At 43.1% G+C, this 14,498-nt stretch overlaps 1 protein-coding gene across 1 annotated transcript; it reads left to right on the top strand.

The window, feature by feature from the left end:
• Nucleotides 1-255: 255 nt before the first annotated feature.
• Nucleotides 256-14,098, top strand: YWHAB (tyrosine 3-monooxygenase/tryptophan 5-monooxygenase activation protein beta). Its single transcript, XM_063172230.1, has 6 exons — nt 256-352; nt 7,740-8,040; nt 9,064-9,187; nt 10,137-10,300; nt 11,639-11,734; nt 12,196-14,098. The coding sequence occupies exons 2-6, from the start codon at nt 7,747-7,749 to the stop codon at nt 12,250-12,252; spliced, it is 735 nt and encodes a 244-aa protein (XP_063028300.1). The 5' UTR covers nt 256-352; nt 7,740-7,746; the 3' UTR covers nt 12,253-14,098.
• The last annotated feature ends 400 nt before the right edge of the window (nt 14,099-14,498 follow it).

The raw sequence follows: 14,498 nt of genomic DNA, 5'->3' as shown, positions 1-14,498 counted from the left end.
CAGCACTTCCTGCGGCACCGGAGAGCTCCGCGGAGACAAAGAGCGGCGGGTGCGGGGGTGTGAGCGCCCCACGGGCCGTGTCTGGGGTTCTCCCCGCTCGGGGTGCGCTCACACGGCGGGCAGGCCCCGCGGAGCCCCGGGGCCGGGCCGGGCCGCGCCGGGCGGGACGAGCCCCGCTGCCATGGTGACCGTCCCGCCGGGGCGGCGCGCGGGGCGGTGGCGCCCCCTGGCGCCGGAAGGGGCGTGTCGCGCGGCGGAAGCGGGGCCGAGCGCCGCAGGGTGTGTGCGCGTGTCCGTGCGAGCGGCCGCCGCTGCCGTCGCCTCCGCCCGTGGGATCCGCGCGCGCCGCCAGGTGAGGGCCCGCGGCCGCCATCGCGGCGGGCATCGCCATCGCGGGGCATCCCCATCGCGACCCGCGGGGCCGGCCCGCCCCGGCCTGCCCCCGCCCTGCCCGCTCCGCTCCGCTCCACCCCGCGCGGGGAGCCGCAGGCCGCGGCGGGCGCGCCGTGCGGGGGTCCCCGCGGGAGGGTCCCCGGTGCTGCCTCCCCGCTCCTCCGTCCCCCGGGCCGGGTAACGGTGCGACCCTCGGCCGGCGGGCCCCGGCGGGCGGCGCCGCCCCTCGGGAGCTGCCGGCGCTGCCCCGCCCCGCCCCGGTGAGTCACTCGGTGCCCGGGGCGCGGCCGCGCTCACCTGGGCCCGCCCGGCAGGAAGGGCTGCGCGCCCGGGGCCCGAGCGGCGCTGCCCGGAGCGAGCCCGCACCGCCGCACGGCTGGGCCGGCCCCGGGCCCGCCTCGGGCTGCCCAACGCCCGGAGCTCCGTGCCCAGCCCCGAGAGCGCAGCTGCCGCGGCCGTGCCCGTGAGCCGGCCCACGTCGGTGGTGATGGCCGTGTATGAGCGCTCTAGACGGGAACAAAATGCGTTTAATATGTTCCGATTTTGATCATTCGTGCCCATTTGGGAATAGGGATGCGTTTAGGGAGGGCTCCACAGGGAAAGAAGGTTGGTTCAAGCCAGTCCCAGCCTGCAGAAAGGTTGGGCAGTAGCTCAGACCTAATGGCTGTGGGTTTTGTTTGAGGTAGGTATAACCAGGGATGTTGAAATATCAGTGGCACACAACCACTGTAGTGGCATAAAGATCACCATATAAATTGATTGCTTTCAGATAGGTTCCTTATTAATAGTTAAAATACATTTTCAGTGATAAAATAACACATCATGCAGCACCATAAAAGCTAAATTCACATGGAAAAATATCAGAGACTCTGGCAATGTTTGTAATGTTTTACCTCTTCAGTGGCTGTAGGAATATTTGTGTTTTCACATGTTCACTAACGCAGGATACCTCAGTCAGAAATTGTAATACTTTTATATTAAAAAAATGAGCTTACTTTTGTTTTAAAGCAATAATGAGATATAATCTGGTCTAGAAAAGAAAACAAGAACACAAGTGCCTTTTTCTCCCTTCATATTAAAGGACTGCAAAAATATCCCCTGTATCATATTTTGTTTATTAAATGGGTACCAATAAAGTGATAGACTCGTTGCACAGATGGGCCTGGTGCAGTTTTCTCAACCTCATTATGTCAGTACCGCATGTTCTGATCTCTGCTATTTTGATGTTGAGTCGTTTTATTTTTTCCTGAGCAGGCCTGTGCCAGTATGCAGCTTTTTGTGATGCATGTGAATAAACTCGGATGAGGAGGAGCTCAGTAAATAATTATTTGTTTAATGAGGTAAAAGCTCCTGCTCTGATCCGTGTGGTATCCTAATACCAGGCATTACACTAGTGTGTCTGTTACATGGCCACATTTCTTGCCCCACCCTGTAATATAAATACTGTCAGTTTATCATTAACAAAATTGATTTACCTGTGATATGGATACATTAGTTTGGCATGAACTTTATGCCTGGGGGAAGATTTTTTGGGGTTACTCACAATTTCCACCTGGATTCTAGCCAAAAACAATTCTTCTGGTTGGAACAAAAAGGTGTTGCCATGTGGGGATGTTGTGCTGTGGAAGTGCCAGCATGTCTCCATGCAGCTGTTCTGAGCTAAGGGCCATAGGCAGGAGCAGAGCTCTGCTTTTCAGCCTGGCATTAGGAAGAAAAGGCTGCTGTCACTAAATTTGAGATGTCCATACAATATCAGTGTCCCCACATGCTGTTGGTAGTGGTCATAGGCATTTTGTAATTCTCTGTGGAGACTGAAAACCATTGAGTGTCATTTTATTCAATTTTACGAAGCAACAAGTAATGATGGCAGCAGATGGCCAGAGCAGGGTGAGGCATGGCTTTATAGAATGTTAATTTTATCTCAACATTTGCATAGAGATTTGAGCCGAAGGCCAGGGTAGATGCAGAGGAGGCTGAAGTTATGTGCTGCACAAGGTCAGCAAGAATATCACAGCTGTGAAGTCATGTTCCTTTTTCCCTCATTATGTTTGCAGGATATTTTACTGAACTTGTTATACCCAGGCTTCTGCCAGGAAGATTTTGCTGTTCAGATCTTACCAGAGCCATTCATTTTCCAATCAGTTATTTAACAACCCGTGGTAGCCTTTGAGGGAACCATCCAGAGAAACACAACCAATAAAATCAAATGCCTCATACTGTAGGAAAGCAAGGAAGGTGCTTGCATTCATCTGTAAGAGTTTCACTCCATTTCCTGTAAAAAATAAATGTTGTGAGCATTGTCCAGTTGACAGGGAATGCCATCCCCATCATGCAGCTACTTGTGTCAGCATGTGTGTACCTGAATGGTGGAGAAGGATTTTCTGTTTATTTTAGAATTAATGTCCCCAGAGCTCTTACTCTCTGTAGTTATAGAACTGTAATTTGAGATAACCACTCACCTCACGTGAATGTTTATTTTCAGAATGAATTGCCTGTCCAGAAATCAAATAAGGTGTGTTCACATATTGTTGGAATACTGAACTGCAAATTCTGTACCAGTCTGCTGCTTCTTCTGTTAGAATTTGAGTGGACTTATGACTGGGAGGTATGATTGCCTCCCATTCCACCAAACCTCGCTTTGTATTCCTTCCTCACAGTGAAATTTGCAGGTCTGGCAACCTGCAGCTCTGCTCACCTCATTAGGGACCAGCATGTCAAACCAATAACTACACTGCTTTCTCACCAGTTCTTTTCTACAAAGTGGAAGTGTTGGTCTGATAGATTCTCATGCTTGCTGTAGAGAGAAAAACAGTGCACAAAAATCAATGAATTAATTAGCATCAGAAGAACAGGTCATCAAGAGCAGCAGACTTCAGACCAATGTAAGCTTATTAGCATTGTCCTGTCAGTTCAATATGTTATATAAGCCAGATTATTTTCAGTGTCAGTTTTTATTTGATTTTTACAGACTTTAAGTACAGTTAGTTCTGATTCATTTTGGCTTTGTCCTAAAGAGCCCATAGGAATGGGAACCAATAAAGGCTACAGAGCAGATGGAATAAGTGCTAAGGAGCAAGCTGTAGTTCTCAAAATCCTGCAGTCTTCTGAAGAGCAGTAGCTGCATGTTTTAGCCCTCAGCTGTTGATGGGATGTGAACCTCCAGTTCTGTGTGTCCATCCACTCTTGAAAGATCCATGGGTGTCCTGACTCCAGGCTGGCCACACCATCCCCTTGTCACTGCATCTTCCACTCACTGAAAGATGCAGCTACAAACTAGTGAGTTTTGCAGGTCCTGACCTTCACCTTTGGTGCTTTGTGATATGTTTCAGTCTTTTCCACACGGGTGTAAAGCTTTTCTGGAGTGTGAGTAAGCACTTACAGTGCCTGCATACATGCTCTTCTGCATTTGTAAGAGACATTGAAAGAGCTCTAGGCTGTATGGGAGATAGATGGAAAAAACAGTAAAAAAATTACATTTTGAGTGTGGGACTTCAGGTGATTGAAATTTCTGACTGCTGGGCAGTGGTTGGCATTCCTTACTGTGAACAATGTCCAGCCACTTCTATTTTGAGGGCTGCTCAGTTGTGTTGTGCAGATTCTTAAGCAGACAGTGTCTTAAGAATTTGAACTGTGTTAATGCATCTAATATGAGAATCTTCTGCTTAGAACAGGCAACTTTCAGGACTCCTCCATGGCTGTGATCTGCACGTCTCTGCTCCTTTTTCCATCTTCCCTCTTCTCCCTTTGCCACCATGGCATGGCTTTATCAGTGCTAGAATAGACCATTCCTGTCAGCCTCCTGTTCATCACCTCTGTGTGTTTTGCTCCTAGCTGCAGGTAACCTTTGGTAGATGGCTTCTGTGTGTGGCCTAGGTGTATTTTTAGCTCTAGGCTTTGCTTGTTTCAGACCGTGGCACACTGGTCCATTGTTAGAGTGTGGCTTTCATCTCCTCTCTGGGAGGGACCAGTTATAACTGATAGTTGCTTCTTTGCCTTTTCAAACATCACTCCTTTCCTTGTATCTTTTTTCCTTCTGGCAAACACTTCCCTCTTTTGGAGCTCAAGCCAGCATAGCTCTGCAAAGCTCTCTCCAAGCTTCTAACAAGGTAAGCAATGGAGAATCAAATGAGGATTTTAAGTGTTCCTTTATGCAGCATCCTGGGAAGGAAGGAATGGTAGGCTTACTGTCACTGGCAGATGTTTTGGTGTGGGCAATGATTTTCTTACTGCATTTGAGTTCTGTTAAATCCATGTTACTGAATAATACTTGTGTTTCATAGCAAGCCTGCTAACAGTACAGATATTAACACAAATTAACTAAACTCAAGCCTCTGTACACTGAATTCTTGTGTCAAAACTAAGCCAGTGAAGTACTCAGGAGTTCCATCTTTAATGATGAGTTTGAGTTTCATATATGCATAAATGACTTTCATGTGCATAAATTAGTTACTTTGCTGAGGAAAGTTGCTTGATGAGAAGCAACATTCTAATCTTTGTGCTGGTATTTTACTTGTATAATTGATATGTTAAACTGGTTTCTGGATCTCTTTTATCCATTAGGTCTTTGTGTTTTCCTTCATGTGTAATTCCCTGTGTGATTTCCTTATGTGTCCTTACATGAACCGATTGACTCCTGTGAACTGTCTTGCATCTAAATATAAATATGTCAGTGAGCTTGATAAAACAAAGTCTGCACCCTTTCAAAACTAAACTATATTGTTTGTAAACGGAATTCTGCGCAGATGACTTGTCTACAGATTAGACCACTATTGGCAAAGTGCAGATCAAAGATAAAACTTAAGTGACTTTTCAATGACAAAATGTAAATTCATTTGGAGCTACTTGCCTCTGCATTTCAACAAGCAGTCTGCTTCCACATAACAATCACATTCCATGAGAAGAAGAGGAAAAGATAAGATGTTTGCAGTAGAAATACTTCTAGAAGCTGTGCAGACAATGAAGAAACTAAAAGTGCTCTGAAGTGGTTTAGTTTCAGTGTCCTGTTGTTTAAAGTTGTCTCTTGCAATGTAAAAAGCATTCTTCAGGTGTACTTTGCTCATGTTGGGATTTTAGTGAGTGACTGGAGAAATAACACTCACAAATTACTTCCTGCCTTGAGCACACAGTCTGCAAATAGTGCTGAGTTAAGGGAATGGTTTACAAGGTTTGAAGGACTCGACAGGGAAAAGTGGGATGGGTTGTCTCAAGGGGAAACGGTCTGATGATTTCCTTGGGCTTGTTCTGCATTGGTGCTGTGATAGCCTTTCAAGTAGGAAGAAACAAAGCAGTCACAAATCCCACTTAACCTTTTCCATCATCAGGAGCTGGCTGTTTGATAAGCCTGTGCAAACCAATGGTAAAATCCCCAGGGTAAAAGCTTACTGGGAAAGAGAGAACCAAATGAATCATGCCTTGCCACAAGTTGTCACATTGCTGCCCACAGTCACCCTGTCATGAAAACAAATTTGAGGGCTTTGATCTGCGGTCTGTGTGGCACCTTTAAATAGGTCCCAGAATCCACTGGTTTAAACATAGCACTTGAAATGCAGCTGAACCACAGCCCATCTTTACTTACCAGTAAAAGATCCCTTTCCAGGAGGCTGGTTGTAATATTCCTTGTCCTTACTTTGAGTGCCTTATGAGGATGGATGTATTAGAATCTACAAAGGATCAAACACAAGCAGGAGTGAGTGTGACTTGCAGATACAGAGCGGGTACATTTGGTTGCTTGGGTTTACTTCAGGAACTCTTAATGTGAAATAACAATTTTTTGACTTGATATCCTGGGTGATTTGGTTTTTTTGCCAAAGTGGAATATCTTCAGCTGGAGGTACAGAATGTGCTCAAAATAATTTTGTAGTTGGGACTCATCCTCAGCAGTGTGAGCAGTGTGTGAATTTGGGAAGGTATCACAATTGGAATTTGGGTCTGTGTCTCATTGTCCTGTTTGAGGATTTGGTACAGGGGACTGGTTTTCCTCTATAATAGTGTGGTGGTGATCCTTGGAATAAAATACACGCTGAGTAGTGTGTGCAAGATGTTCTCCATCAGAAGCCTGTCAGACTGGAATCATCAAAGATGAGAGCCAGCAAAAAGGCTGCAGCAATCTCTTTTAGCATGTTGGTTCTTTCTAATAGGGCTGTAGGTGCTTCTGTAATGAACAGAAGTCTGTGAAATACAAATGTAAACTTACTGTTCTTGTTTGGTTTTTATTTTGTTTTAGAAGTGCTTTTTAGGCTGTAAGCCTCAGCCTGACAACTTACCTAGACAGTGTGAGCCCTGATTAGGATTTAGGAGTGGGAGAGAGTAATTATGCTCGGTACTGATGAGAGTAACAGTTCTGGATGTGTCCAAAAGTGAACCTGCTCACCTAGAGAGTTTTTACAGATTAATTTGAGTTGTCTGTAAGCTTGTGAAGTATTGAGGTCCATTTTGATAAATGCAAAGAAGCTGCTTTATTTTCTCCTGTGAGCCTGGCCCTGGGCGGTTTATTCATTCTCCCTGGCATAAGCTCTTCAGTGACCCTGTGGCCATGTGAAGTGCATTCACAGCTTTGGTTGCTAAACTGCATTATCAAAAATGATAAACAAACTGGTTCCATATAAGCATTTTGTTTTGTAGCGGTGACCATTGTGTGGGCCACATCCCATTCGGATTTTATGAATATCAATGTTATTTAAAAGGTCTTGAAAACCTGAGACTGCAGCCACCCTAGCTGGGTAGAGTCGTCCATTGTGTGAATGTTGATGCATATGCAAAATAACCCACTTTATTTTCTGGCAGAACATTATAAATGCACTTTCCATAGTTGCCAACACTACAGCTTTCCTGAGTATGGTTTATGTAAACCCACAGAAACATCTCTAACTTGCCAAAAATCTTCAGTGTCAGAAGGAGCTGTCCAGTGCTTCAGTGCTCCTAAGTAGTTGCTCTTGTACTGCAGTGGAGGGAAACAAACAACAACAGCAACAATAAACAAACAAACCTGAAAAAGCCCCAGAAACCTGGTGGTTTCTTGGTTAATATCTCCCCAGCTGAGTAAGCTGTGGCTGGTAGAAAGAGGAGAGATTCACATAGGGCTGTGCTTAATACCAAAATGACTTTTGCTGCATTTTGAAGAATGATGCTTTCATATCTTCAGGGTTGTCATTAGTCATTTACACATGGAAACGATACACATTTGGCAAAAGGTCAAATACATTTTTTAAAAGAAACCGTTTGTATTACTATATTACAGTTGATAGATTTCCCTTTTATTAACGACTGTAAGATCTGCTTCAGCACGAACTTCCCCAGTGCAGACCATGGAGACATTTTTCTCTCTTTTTATTCCTCGCTCATTGCAGGACAGCCATGGATAAAAGCGAGTTGGTACAGAAAGCCAAGCTGGCTGAGCAGGCCGAGCGTTACGATGACATGGCTGCTGCTATGAAGGCTGTCACTGAGCAGGGACATGAGCTGTCCAATGAAGAAAGGAATCTCCTCTCCGTGGCCTACAAGAACGTGGTCGGTGCCCGCCGCTCGTCCTGGCGTGTGATTTCCAGCATCGAACAGAAAACAGAGAGAAACGAGAAGAAACAGCAGATGGGAAAAGAATATCGTGAGAAAATTGAGGCTGAATTGCAGGATATCTGCAATGATGTTCTGGTAATAATCCAACAGCAAAAATAACAGTAGTTAGTACTGCAGCATTCTTCAGAGAGGCTTAAGGAATTTTAGTAGTGCTGTAGACACTGCAGCACCTTAGCAGGGGAATAATTTTGCATAGCTACATACTTGGGTCCAATTCTAGCTCCTAGGATGGAGCTAAGTCATTTAGCTTGCTTCTTAGGGAATTTGTTATGAAAGAGTATATTTTTTTTAGCAGCAAAAAGCAAACCAGGCCATGTTGAAGACCCCTGGCTCTGGCTGGAGGGGGTTCACCATGAAAACAAATTTAGATCTGGGGTGCTGACATGAGTCCTGCTAAAAAGCCTGCTGTTTTAAGTTCCTTAATTAATGAATGCTGATGTCCTGAGTCTTGTTTAGTACCTTTTTTTTCATGGAGAAGGTGTGTAGTTCTTCTTCAGGACTGATTTTGCTCTTTCTTTCACTCAGACAGGAGGGATTCCTTTTATTGCTGTTCCATTTGCTTAAGATCAGTCAGGAGCAGATGCTGTCAGTGCAGTCAGATCTTTTCTTCTCTTTCTGAGTGTACATGTGCTCCCTGTGCCACTGTCAAACTTTTCAGCTGAAGCTGGAGATAGAATCAGTTTATTGTGGACAATTTCACAGCTCTGCATAGAATTCAAATGTGTGGCAGCAAAAGTGACCAGATGTGCTAATTTCCAAATTTCCAGCTGCTGCTTTTCATTAGTTTGGTCATGGATGTGGGTTTGCATCAGCAGGCTTAAGCCCTGATAGCCTTCAGATCCTGCAGGAGAGAATTGTGGGTAGGATCAACATAGCACATTTTCAGCTCTCCATAGATTAGGCTACAAGGAGTTTATCTTTTATTTCCCAGACTTTAGACAGCAGTAGGCAAAGAGATTAACACAGGAGTCTGCGTAAGCCATGACAGAAGTCATTGTTACTGTTTGAACAGTTCATGCTCACCATTGTAACAAAGGCTCTGTTTCAGACATTATTTTTATGACTCAGGAAACACTACTTTTTTTTAATCTTTCTCAGGAACTCCTGGATAAATACCTTATTGTCAATGCTACACAGCCAGAAAGCAAGGTCTTCTATTTGAAAATGAAAGGTGATTACTACAGATACCTCTCAGAGGTGGCATCTGGGGACAATAAGCAAAGTAAGTAGAAATGAAATCTCTCTCTCTCTCTGTGGACCAAGCAGAATCAATTATAAAACCCACTTGTATTCTTTTCCCCAACATCCTGTATTTATTTGTTTTTACTGCTGCACTGTAGTTATGAAGATAGGTGCAGTGTGAGTCACTTCTGGAGAAAGATTTCACTGAAATTAATTGGCAGATGTTCATCAATACAGTCAAACTCTGCTTGTAGCCCCTGACCACAGTAGCAAGTTTTCAAGCATATGTGGCCGTGTAAAATCATTTTCCTGCAGAATGTAGGTTACTTTCTCATAGAAAATGCTGAGTTTGTTTGATCTCATGTTTAAACTATGAATTCAGCTCAAGTCTGCACTGTTTGCAAGCTTTCCCCATACAAATATGGGATATTGGGCTTCTGGGTTCTGAAGTCATAAATTCTGAAATGGGAAAGCAGTGCTGAACTGTCTGAATTCCTGTGAGTGTCTGATGTAGTCCATGAATTGCAAACTTAGCTTGATGTCAGTATGGAGCTTATTGTTACTCATTAGCCAGGAAGGGAATGTTGGCTTTGCTCTGAAACCCCAACCTGAAATACAAAGTTCACGACCTAACTGCAGCATTTAGTTACCTCTTCTTCCCCATATGGTTTTGTCTGGATTTATTATTGGTACCTATGACTTTTTCAGCTGGGCTGAAAATGAATGTTTTAAACCAGAACGCTTAAGTAGAGTTTGTGTCCATTCAGATTGGTGGGAATTTTAAGTTTCTACTAAAAAAACTATTTCAGCATTAATTGTTCAGCAAGTGGAAGGCTTTTGCATGTAAAAACATTGAAAGAAGTGTCTGTGCATAGGAAATTGCATGAATTTCTGGTGGCATGGTAGTCTAGGCTAAGAATATAATTGCTTCCCCAGTGAAGTAGAGAGATGTATTGTGTATTTATGTGGTTGTAATTGCTTCTTTGCAGCAACGGTAGCAAACTCCCAGCAAGCCTATCAGGAGGCATTTGAAATTAGCAAGAAAGAGATGCAACCAACACACCCCATTCGACTCGGTTTGGCTCTAAATTTCTCTGTCTTCTACTATGAGATCCTAAATTCTCCTGAAAAAGCCTGTAATCTGGCAAAGACGGTAAGCAGACTCTTCATATCACCAATTTTTGTGGAGGCTGAGGAGGTAATTACATGGTTACAGTAGCACTTTGTAGATGATTATGCTTTCTCATATCAAATTCCTTAAAAATGCTGTCATAAAATGGTTGTCATTGTAGTATATTTTCAGGTAAGTTGGTTTGCTAGACTAACTTAGCTTTGGATAAGGTTAATTTGCTACTGCAGCTGTTCCAGTGACAGGGAAGACAAATTGCCTCTGTTTAATGTCCACCTAATTCTCTTAAAATGTGTTTGTGTCAAAATTGAAAACACTTGAATTAATTTAGCAATTCTAAAGTGAAATATTTATTTAAATTGAAGCACTTAGCCGGTACATGAAGTGTTGTCTGTGTGCCAGTCTTTGTAGCCCTAAATGTCCTTGTTATCCATATGCATGTGTGCCTCTCTCTCCAGAGACCAAAAAGAGCTTTTGTTATGGGTTGTGGCAAACAAATAGCCAGTCATTTTTTCCTTAGCCTTCTTCCTAAAATGGGATTAGTCTTCTAAATAGAGCTTTTTGTGTCTGTGAAAATTGTCTGGTAATAACTTGAATAACATGGCATTAGGTGAATATTTGTGTTCTTAATATGCACTTCAGTAAGACTTTGTAGCAAGAAGTGATGCTGTGCTGTAAAATGCTGCTCCTGTTCTTGCCTTTTTTAGTTAAAATGCTTACATCTGTTTGAAACCTGAATGAAGAAATAGCAGTTACGGCTCTCAGACTCACAGTATTGATTTTCATGTGCAACAGATGGATGGGAAGAATGGCTTTGTTAATCTCTAGTGGAACATACCTGATTTCTTCTGCTGTTTTGAAAAGAAATTGGAAACCTTCCTCCCCACTGTCGAAAAGTCTTGTGTTCCATTTTCTTGTCTACTGACTCGTGTGCAATATGTATAAATATGTACTCATTCAAGTAATGGTACCTTTGTCTTTCACTGCTTATTTAGACCAGGGAGACCTTCCTTTTTAATGAAAATCCCTTTTTTGTAAATGTTGTCTTAAACCTGACTTCAAGCTATGTGAACCATTTTTCAGCATGACACATAGAGTGCTCTTGCCTCTTCAGTATTTGGTATTGGCATTTAGTAACATTTTTCTGGGCTTTTATCTGGACACCCCTGAAGACTTCTGTTTTCCCTGGGCTGTTTAGGATCTGGTGCTCACTTTGTTTTACATTTCTTCTTGTGGTGGGAAAGAAAAATACTGGAAGCTTTTTTATAGAATGTGGATAGTAATGTGGCAGATTTTAAGCTCTGTATAAGCAGAAGTGACTTCAGGAAGCTGAGTGTGAAAGGGCTGTGTTTATGTTTTTAGGCATTTGATGAAGCGATAGCAGAGCTGGACACGCTGAATGAAGAGTCCTACAAAGACAGCACCCTGATCATGCAGCTGCTTAGGGACAACCTCACTGTGAGTACCATGGGGCAAACCACTGCACTCTAGGCTGCTGCACTCTGAAGTGGGACTCAGCATCTGAAAGCTGATGCGGTTCTGTGCCGTTAAAAGCTTTTTCTGAGGCGTTAACTGCATGTGTTAACTGCGATGCTTTTTGTAACCAGACCAGTGAGGCTTGCTTGTTCAAACTACGAATCACTTGTTAACTGCTGTAACAAACTCAGATTCCTTTTGTAACACAGAGTAGAGTTTGTTCTCAACAGTTTTATGTGAAACTTCTGGCTTGTGCTAGCTTCCTGCTTATCTTTTATTCATGTTCTAGTTTATTATTCTTCAGCTTTACTATTAAGTTCAGTTCTGCATTGCTCTTAGCTGAGAAAATTGCACAGCTACTACTAATTACGCTGTATTCCCCTTCCTGACAATTGTAATTAACCGTGCTTCCAGCATAAACTCGTGTTTGTATTTCCTTACAGCTATGGACGTCGGAAAACCAGGGAGATGAAGGGGATGCTGGGGAGGGAGAGAACTAATGGCTGTCACGCTTCACTATATGTTCAATGTCACCCTGTATCCTACACATAATCCCTTTGTGCGACAAGCAAAAAGAATAGTACATTGACTTTCACAACCTCAACGTAGCAAAAACTGTCTGTGGGGTAAAACCGGTTGGTTGGTGTTTTGTGTACCTAGAGCGGAGGTCGGGTATTCCAATGGCATTCCGAACTTTCCTATTCTGAACATTTACAGTTCCGATTACCGTGTTTATATTTTTAACTGAACACTGTGATGATAATAATAATAAAGGGTTTTGTGATTGCAATTGACTTTACAAAACTCTTCTTGGTAGAAAAGTAGACATCAATTATGTAACTCTGGCGAGCTTAATTTGGCACCAAAATAGTTGAAGTACAATTCTGTTGTAAAGTTGTACAGAAAGTTATAGAGATTCTATTGCGACACTGGGGCATGGAAGGAAAACAATCCAATGTATGGCATTCCAGTTAGGGACACTGCTATGAGGTAGTTGAACAGGCACACTCTGTAGACATTTGTAACCGAGTCTGAGGCACCACTTTCAGTCAAAAGCTCACTTTGTCAATCCTGTCTTTCTGGGGATGGGGTTTGTTTTGGGGAGGAGGGAAACAGGGGAGTTAGCAGCTTGATTTCCAAACTCTTTACACTGGCAGATAACTGGGGTTTGACTTCTCAAAGTGCTTTCATGCTCATACCACATGCATGACTAAGCCCCTTCCCACAGCAATAACTTTTACCTAGTTACAACTTAGATATTCTTCAGTAGTAAATATTCTTGGTTCGCTGCCATGGACTTGCAATAGGAGAAGATTCAATTTTTTGAATGGCCTTATTAGTTTGAATGATACCATGAAGTGATCTGCCACTTTTGCATTACTTTACTCTTAGGTAAATCAAAATCCCCATGGTATTCCCATTCTCAATTTATCCTGAAAACTTTTAAAATAATCCACTGAGCCATCTTTTAGTTCACTTTATTATCCCACTGGACTCTGTTCATCCTTGACCCTTTCACCTGTTTAAACTCCATTAAAGCAGTTTTGGACTCCCATATGCATCATCCTCCCGTATACATCTTTGGTTCCTGGTATGTCAGAATGGTGGATGAGGCCTGCACCTCACCAAGGACAGGTTTCTTCCTTGGGTGTTCAAGAGCTGCCAGTGCTGCTGTGTTCTTCAGCTCTTGTCTGCCATTCTTTGGTAGTACCAGGAAACTGGCTCAAGTACTGGCTCAAATATTCAGGATTTCCCATCTCGTACTGGAATGCAGACCCACACATCTGTAATGCTTGTAATATTTGAGCTCCAAATGTCCTCACCTTGTCATGTTTCAAACATGTCCCATTAAACAAAACCTAGTAAGAGTTGCGTGAACAATGCAGTGGAAAAGATTAGGAATAGTCACCTATCAGTCCCGTGGTATCATCCCCTGCCTTCACATTCCACTTAGGTATAGGATCCATCTGTTTGTCCATCTGTCTGCTGAAGAGAATTTCATGCACTGATTTTAAAACTCCCCTCTACTAGCTGAACAAATTGTGCAGTTAATACTTGGCGCTTGATAAATGCAGTAGTGAATGTGGAACCGAGCCTGTCTGTATATCTGGTAGCTCTTTTCGCTTTGTTTTTACTGACCAGTATTCTGCCTAAAGTTTGCTTCTGTGACGGTTATATTGCCTAGCACACGCGTGGTTGTGAGAATAGTATAGCAAAAAGAAATACCTGGTTATTGATGTACTAGATTTGTGTATGTCTTTTAAACAGTTCTAGTTTCACCTTACACAAAATAATCAGGAAAGTGTAAAAGAATTCAAAAGTGAATAATAAAAAAAAATTTTATCATTTGGTTGTCTGTTGTCTTTGCTATAGTAGTGCCGAAACCTGTGGTAGTAAAATCACCACTTATACTCAGTTTTCATTTTGTGGATGGCGTGAGTTGATTCATGGTTTACAAATACTGAGTTACTCATTCCTTTAACGAGAGACTTTCCCACACACCCTCCCAGATTTGGAGGAGAAAACACTGTTTCTCTTCTTTTTCATCAAGGGCATACTTGGAATACATTGCCATTGCAGGGCTTAAATGCAACTCTGAATAACCATTTAACTTGCCCCGAGTCATTGCATATTGTAGGGTCAAACACACTGTAAGTGACAAAAGCCTGTTGGTTACATTCAGAGATTTTTCTTGGGATTCTTTTAAATACCCTCTCTGTACAGAGGGCTGGCCTCACCTCTGCAC

The sequence above is a fragment of the Melospiza melodia genome, chromosome 19, assembly GCF_035770615.1.
Source record: "Melospiza melodia melodia isolate bMelMel2 chromosome 19, bMelMel2.pri, whole genome shotgun sequence".
NCBI lineage: Eukaryota > Metazoa > Chordata > Aves > Passeriformes > Passerellidae > Melospiza > Melospiza melodia.
This window is presented reverse-complemented; position numbering and strand designations above follow the sequence as displayed.

Excerpts from the sequence above, each read along its gene's own strand:
- YWHAB (XM_063172230.1), top strand. The coding sequence starts at position 7,747 with ATGGATAAAAGCGAGTTGGTACAGAAAGCCAAGCTGGCTGAGCAGGCC. Across the intron at positions 8,041-9,063 it reads ATATCTGCAATGATGTTCTG|GAACTCCTGGATAAATACCT; the intron begins GTAATAATCCAA and ends AATCTTTCTCAG. Across the intron at positions 9,188-10,136 it reads ATCTGGGGACAATAAGCAAA|CAACGGTAGCAAACTCCCAG; the intron begins GTAAGTAGAAAT and ends GCTTCTTTGCAG.